The sequence below is a fragment of the Hippocampus comes genome, unplaced genomic scaffold (assembly GCF_001891065.2).
Source record: "Hippocampus comes isolate QL1 unplaced genomic scaffold, H_comes_QL1_v1.1 scaffold193, whole genome shotgun sequence".
In the NCBI taxonomy this organism is placed as follows: Eukaryota; Metazoa; Chordata; class Actinopteri; order Syngnathiformes; family Syngnathidae; genus Hippocampus; species Hippocampus comes.
This window is the reverse complement of record NW_017805503.1, coordinates 42,535-49,820: the sequence shown is the minus strand read 5'-3', so window position 1 is coordinate 49,820 and position 7,286 is coordinate 42,535. Positions and strand designations below refer to the sequence as shown.

The following is a 7,286-nucleotide window of genomic DNA, read 5'->3' as shown; positions in this document are numbered from 1 at the left end:
GCGCCGACGTACGTGCCTTCTGTGGAGGTTTACGACGAGCGGGTCGGGCCCATCCAGATCGCATCGCAGGCCCGCGACAAGCACGGCGACAAATGCAGAGACAGAGAGCGAGAGAATGATAAAGAGCCGGAAAGGGAAAGCTACAGGTTTCCTGAGAGGGGCCTGATCGAACATCCTCGACTTTCCCAGCCTGGCGACTCGAGCAATCATCGAGAGGAAGGTTCTGTCATTTGTTCCAACGGTTCTGCTGGCAAACGAGGCCAGGATTCTTCTCACTCTTCCAATCAATCGCGGTTTAGCCCCGAAGCCCGGGACATGTCCAAACACTCAAGTCGTTTGGGCTTCGAGCGGGCCGGGGCGGACAAAAATTGGAATTCCATCAGTCCTTTGAGCAGCTACGCCACCAATCACATGGCCGCCCTCGCGGCCCAACACGGACACGCGCTTTCTTCTCCGCACAGTCAGCCGTCGCACACGCCGATTTCCCATTCCCCGCACACGACCAACCGGCCCGCCGCTAACGCGCACAGGCATTCCCCGCAAACGCACGCCACCGAGCACGGACAGAGCCGCGCGGGCGAGGAGGGGAGTCAGAGACTCTACTTGGACCCGTCGACCCTTTACCGACCGGGAGCGTCCGCCGGGGTGGAGAGAGCTTCCGCGCCCTCGGAGGTGTCGGCCATGCAGAGCCTCATTAAATACAGCGGCAATTTCGCCGCCGAGGGGCCCGCCGCCTCCTCCAGGCTCGCGGCGGACAACCGAGGGCCCTTCGGAGGTTTGGCCAGCATCGGGATGGTCGGCGATCGAGAGCGGGAGAGAGACCGAGAGAGGTCGGTTGTGGGCTCAAGTGCTTCCGGGTCATTGAGGGTGCCCCCCCAGCTGAAAAGGGAACAGGATCGACCCGACAGCGCCCGCTCCTTCGGTCGAGAGATTGAGGGCGAGGTGCGCCACCCTCCGGTTGGCATCGCCGTCGCTGTGGCCCGCCAAAGAGAGAGCACCAGCAGTAAGCAGACCAGCGGATCCTCAGACTCCCAGAGACCCCTGACAGCTATTAAAGGTAATGATTGTTGTTGTTTTTTTTTTTTTTTTTTTTGCCGCGAGATGGGGGCCAAACCATTTGTTCCCTTTCCACACCTGTTCATCGACAATTAGTCACTTCCGATCACGTGTCGACCCCGTCTGGCAAAATTTCCATCGGATACGTGTGGGATATTTCCCCCATCAACTTTCTTTTTGCCTTCCCATCACACGCTCCTTTTGCAGCCCCCTCGCAGTGATACTGCGGGAAACTCGGCCCGACTTCATTAAAATGAACCAAGAGCAAATCATTTCTCATTTTGCTTTGGATGAATTAATAATGATTCATTTTCCTTTGGCTCAAAGTCATATTTTCTCAGCTCTGTTTGACTTGGCATTCGTGCCCGTAACGTGATTGGACATCTTTTTGTCCGGATTGCTCATCGCGTCACGTGATGCATGTTGTCGTTAGGCTCATTTCGACCAGTCCGTTTTGGCTCTCCTTCTACACAATTCTGTCGTCGGGCTTCTTTCGGTCTCTCTCTAAATGTCTCTTTCCTGTCTGTCACGGCTCCAAGTGTTTTGTTTTTTGGTTGTTTTTTTTTTTTTCATCCTCTGCTCTCTTGTGATTTCCTTCAATGCCTCGACTTCTGAGTTATTTGGCAAAGCCCTCCCTCCTTGTCCCCCCTTAGCCCCCCCCCCCTCTCTCTCTCTCTCTCTCTCGCTTTCTCCTCGCTCTTTTCTGCAGCTTGTGGGCTGCCTACAGTTCCCAGCCTCACCTCCACCCACTCCGCATTAAACATGGCATCACAAGAGTGCGGCGAAAAGCTACAAATAAGCCTTGAATGACAATAAGGCCATTGGTTAGTTGCTAAGCGATGATGAGCCTCCCGAGTGATGGACTTTGTTAATGTGTGAAAGACGACGAGAGGTACAATAGATGACTCATGGAGTGTTTATTAGCATGTGGTTGCGTATGCACGTCCATCCCCGGTTGAGGCCTTTAGTCTCTTCTTTGCCGGCGAGGGGGGGGGTGGAGTAGCCCGATTTCTCAAACGGCCCCCTTTTTAAAAAGCGGCTCTTGACAAACAGCTGAGGATTTGCTGTGGAAAAAAATACAACAGGAGGAGGTGTGGATGCAGGGATGGTTGACAGGCGGATAGATGGGAAGAGAGAGCTCTCGTGGGATGTAAAGAAAGTGAGTATTAAGAGAGGTGAGCCGGGGAGGAAAGGTGGTGGCTAATCACTGGCTTTGTGATGCACAAGAGGAGGATAGCATGTGGGCCAGGCTCCTTGTAACCTTGGTAACGGTCTTGAAATCTTTCCTGCGGAGCATGTCAGGGTTGGTTAAAGTCTCTTGTCCCTACACATACATTTTCTCTCTCGCTCTCTCGCTCTGAATGGTTCGGCACAGTCCTATGAAAACCTTTCTCTCCATCTCTGTACCTCGGGGACCTTGAGTCAGCTCGGCTGGGTGGAGGGCGAGAGTGCAAAGAGATCCTCATGTTTATTCTTTCCTCGATAGAGTGAGGACATTGCCCCGCTGAATTGCGCTAGCTTTAGAAACTTTTCGGTTTAAAGTTCACCGTGCGTCCAGGCAGCGGCTAATCTCGCGCGACACTCGGCTAACTCGCCGTGAAGGTCGACAGACCGGAAAGCCGACTTTGGAACCAAAGTAGGACTGTCTACAAGAGATGGCGTGTCCTGTTGCGCGATTTCAAAACATGTCATTGTTCACTGAAAATTGCTGCAGTTAGTTTGACAGAATTTGTTTGAATTGGATTATCCCGGTCTTTTGTTGACGATTGGTTTATCTCATTGGTCTCCTGTTAGCCATCGAAAGAGACAAATGTTGAAGGAAGTATGTTTCATAATTCCTCATTTTGCTGCCGTCAATTTGGGAATTTCTTCATTGTGAGACAAATAAAGATTTTCTTATCTTGTGTAAGAATTGTACTTTGAGAAGCGTTGGCCCTCTCCTGGCAAGACTCTCTCAAAAGATTTTGGTGAATCTCTGGGAATTGTGGTCCAGCCATGCAGAAGAACATTTGTAAGGACAATGTTTAGCCACGTTGGACACGAGAGAGCACCTGGCTCACAATCTCTGTTCTGCTTCATCCCAAATGGGGCGAATACAGTGAAGGTCAGCGCTCTGAAATTTGTTGTGAAGGTGTAATTTAGCTCGACTGTGAATTGATTCGTGAAGGGATTAAATGGGGTGTCCCGAGGAATGTATAGTGTGTAAATATCCCAAAGCGAGACTTGAAACCGCCTCCAGTTTGAATTGAGGCTTGACTGCTGTGACAAATGGGCGGCAAGAGCAGAGCAGCGGGAAGCCGCAAGACATCAAAACACGGCGCATCCTGTCAGGTCGACGCCGCGACGATGCGTTTGGAACGGTCGGTCAGATTGAGGCCAACAAACTGACCCGCAGTTAATTAACCTCTCGTGCACGCGGCCTTGCTGTTGTGTTGCGTAACGAAGCCGCGCTCAGTCTGTCAAACGGTACAGCCGAGCATCGGCCAACCAAATTGTCTCGGCCCCGTTCGTCGTTGCTTCACATCTTTTAGCAGGAAGCGCTAAATATGACCCCGACTTGTCTGTCGCCAACATAGATGAAGAACGAGGTGAAGAGCGCTCGCGTCATCATGAAGACCGAATGCTCGCCGGCCGGTTGGAACGTGATGACAAAATGCTCAGGTGAGGCGGACATCTCACAGGCATGGCGATTGAAACAGGCTAACAGTCTTCTCTCTCTTTTTTTTTTTTTTTTGGACAAATCATGTTTCCAGCAATTTAAAACCGCCACATGCAACTTTTACGCTGTTTTTTTAAATTTTTTATTTTTTAACGCGGTTTGCTTCCCGTTTCTTTGCAGAGACCCCAAAGAGCTGTCCGACTTCACCCAGTTGCACCCTCCGCTGCTTTCAAGCAGCTTGACGCCCAGTATGATGACAACCAGCCTCATGACCCCCAACCTTATGGTGACTGGAGGGGCGGGGCGATGGCATCCCGACCCATCAACTCTGACCTCTCACCCCTGGCTGCCTCGCCCTGGCGCTCCTCCGGTTTGGCTCTCCAGCTCCCCATACAGTATGTGGACAGACAAATTAGACGCTTTGATGGGTTGTTCATGTCATCTTTGTCCCGATTTTTAGAAAAAATATGATCCTGCTATTAAATCCAATTCTTTTATTCACTTATTCATTGTAAGAACAACAAAAAAAAAAACCCACGAAAGCTGCATGAGTTTCTATTTTACATGTAAACGAGGCCCTCCTGCTGGCCTTTCAAGTGGTGTGTTAAACGGGCCAGCGTTTCCCTTTTCAGCTGAACATCTCTTGCCGCCCTCTTTGTCATCCGAGTGATTCCACCTGGCGCTAAAGACAGTCCGACTCCTTTTAACACTCGCGTATAGGACGTGCTTGCGGAATCCTCCGTGCGGCTGCGTAACGGTCTCCAATTGGTGTAATAACAGAGGGAAGTGTTGGCTTTCTCTCAAGTGGTTGGCGCAGCAGCAGCCGCCGCCTCCGGGGGTCAAGTGCCGCAGACATTCCTGAACTTTGCAGGACGTTCCGGGCCGATGCCTCATTCCCAGTCCAGAAATAAGCGCGTCAACGCGCGCACATTTCTTCAGGCTTGCACGTCCACTGTACACGCGCGGGCGTGCGCAGCTCCCCGAGGGCCCTCGCAGTCTAGACGCAATCCTCTCCAAAGGAGCAAAATTCACTCTGAGCCCCCCCCAAATAGAACTCGTTCCGTCCTCATAGTGGGTATAAATACTGGATGAAAAAACATGGCAGTACAAATGTTAGTTTTGAGCATTGTGAAGAAAATGTTTGCCTTTCTGTCTCTTTTGGTTCCCTTCTGCGCCCTTGACCCATCCCACCGGCATGTGCCCAACCTTCCGTTTCTTCTCAGGCTTGAGCTCTTCCTCCCTTCACCAGACGCTTCCCCCAGGCTACCCGCCGCCCCTACCAGGCTCCATACCACCTCCGTACCAGTTTGTCAGAGACTCGCAGACTGGGAAGCTTATAGTCATCCCGACAGAACACTTGCCGCACTATGGTATGAACGCATTTTTCAAATGCAAACAGTGTTAAAGTTGTTCTCCTATGTAAAAAAAAATATATATAATAAATAAACGTTTAAACGGGTCTTTTTGTTGCCCTTCTATATTGTGCAGGGGGAGACGTCTTGGAGCGCGGGAGCACCGTGTGGCCGGGGATGTACGGTACGGGCACCTCCCTGCAGCACGCGGCCCAGCTCCAGCTGCTCTCCCAGCAGCAGATGCTCCGGCAACAGGAGCTACTCATGATCCAGCAGCACACAGCGCAGGTTCTGGAGATGCAGAGGAATGCGCAGCTTGTCGTGAGTGTCATTTGTGTCTCTTAAAAACACAAGGGCCCGACTTACTACTGATTCCCGATGTCCCCCCAAAAAAAAAAAAAGTGTGTGTGGGCGGGGGGGGTGGCAATTTTGCCGCACCGTTCATCTCGCCTGCTCTGGGAGGACCATGTGCAATCGGATGAATTTAGCATGTGCGATGTGAAACCTTAGACGGATTGCTCGGGCTGCCTTTGCGTCTTTTAATAGCGCGTCTGAAAATCTGGTGCAACAGCACGTGCAATCTGTTCAGAGTGGATGTACGAATGAGTGCCTGCTGGATGGCATCTTGGTAAATTAAGCACAAAGTGAGCAGAGGAGACAAAAAAAAAAGGATCTGGGATAAATGTGTGCATAATGTGTGTCCGCTGGATCTGTGTGATTGAGTGAAAACGACAGTTGTCAATCCAAAAAAATGAAGCAAACTTGGTAAGAGTCTCATCGAATGTATTTGGAAAGTTGTGAATCAGCAACACATTTGTAAACGGCGTCTCGTGTGCGTTTTCAGGAGCATTTAAAGGCCAGCGAGCGCCGGGCAGAGACGGACGATAAAGCGGACAAGCCGAACGCCGAAGCCAAACTCCGACCGCTGTCAAGATCTTCCCCATCTCCTCCCCCCGTGCTGCAGCCCCGCAGGGCGTCCCCGACGCCTCGCTCGCCGACCCCGTCGACGTCGTCCCTCACCCTGCTGCCGCTGCCGCTGCCGCTGCCACCCTCACCGGTGACCCACCTCAAGTCGGAAGAAGGGAGGCAGAGGGTGTCGTCTCACCCGCCGGCGCCGCTGCCGCACGCGCCCTCCCCGTGTTCGGCCTCGCCACCCCCGTCGTCGCCACGGCTGCCGAAAGACGAGTCTGTCGATGACGGCCGGGTGGAAAGGGGGGAGCGGCAAGATGGACGCAAGTCTGCTTTTCAAGGCATCTATTCGGGTAAGTCACCGTTTATGTCATGGACTTTCTCCTTTCGAATGTCAATATTATGCTCGGCATGAATGATTTTTTTTGTTTTGTTTTTTAAGTGACCTCAACATTTGATATACGCATTTTTTTATTCTGTTTGCAGAGCTCTCACCTGACTACGCCTACCAGTCGATCATGACTCCTTTTGGCGCGCCCGTCCCAACTTATCATGTGCCAGCGGCGCACACCAAAGCAAACCAAGAAGCTGTTGCACGGCGCCACTCGCACTCTTTGGACTTGAGTCCCTCCTTGCCCTCAGCGCACCTCCGCCAAAGGCCGTTGGATGCCGACCAACTCAAACCACAACAACTGACGACAAAGACCGAGTCCTTCCCGATACAGGAACCTGTTGCGGGAAAGCATCGGTTCGACTCGACGCCACAACCGCTGATTCCTCGCCGGCGTAGTTGCAGTCCCGTCGGAACGCCGCGGAACGGGCAGGACGAAGCGGGCCCGTTGAAGCTGCAGCCGATAGCTCCGCAGGTCGCTCGTCCTGCGCCGCAGCGCGGCCCGAGAGTGGATGATGTCGGGCTGGAAGCAAAAGAAGAACAAATCAAAACAGAGATGCGGTCATATCAACGTCACGACGCGTATTCTTCCCCACTGGACGGAAGCGAGCCTGAAGCGGCGGCGTACGAGGATCCCGAGCGGATGCGCTACGCCCCGTCCATCGCGGCAGATCCGGACGGTCAGGAATCCGCTCAGCCAGGCGCAAGTTTTGAATGCGAATCCCATCAAGCGACGACTCCAGAGCGACACACTCCGAGTCACAAGGAAAGCGTCGGCCAAATCCCCGCCTCCTCCGAGTCGCCGCTCCCCGCGCTCGTCGGGTCCGAAGATCCCATGGCGGGGATGCTCGCTCTGCTCGCAGCCAGCGAGATGTCTCAGCCGCACCCCCTCGGCCAGACGGCGTCGACGCCCCCCCGC

General features: G+C 53.0%; 1 protein-coding gene across 1 annotated transcript in view; it reads left to right on the top strand.

Annotated features, from left to right (window-relative positions):
* The window catches only part of tnrc18 (trinucleotide repeat containing 18), a 68,411-nt gene that overhangs the window by 23,040 nt on the left and 38,085 nt on the right, over positions 1-7,286 (top strand). The window contains exons 6-12 of the mRNA XM_019877339.1: positions 105-1,057; positions 3,633-3,717; positions 3,896-4,110; positions 4,939-5,085; positions 5,204-5,388; positions 5,912-6,329; positions 6,463-7,284. Coding sequence (XP_019732898.1) covers positions 105-1,057; positions 3,633-3,717; positions 3,896-4,110; positions 4,939-5,085; positions 5,204-5,388; positions 5,912-6,329; positions 6,463-7,284 — 2,825 coding nt within the window. The remainder of the gene's footprint in view (positions 1-104; positions 1,058-3,632; positions 3,718-3,895; positions 4,111-4,938; positions 5,086-5,203; positions 5,389-5,911; positions 6,330-6,462; positions 7,285-7,286) is intronic.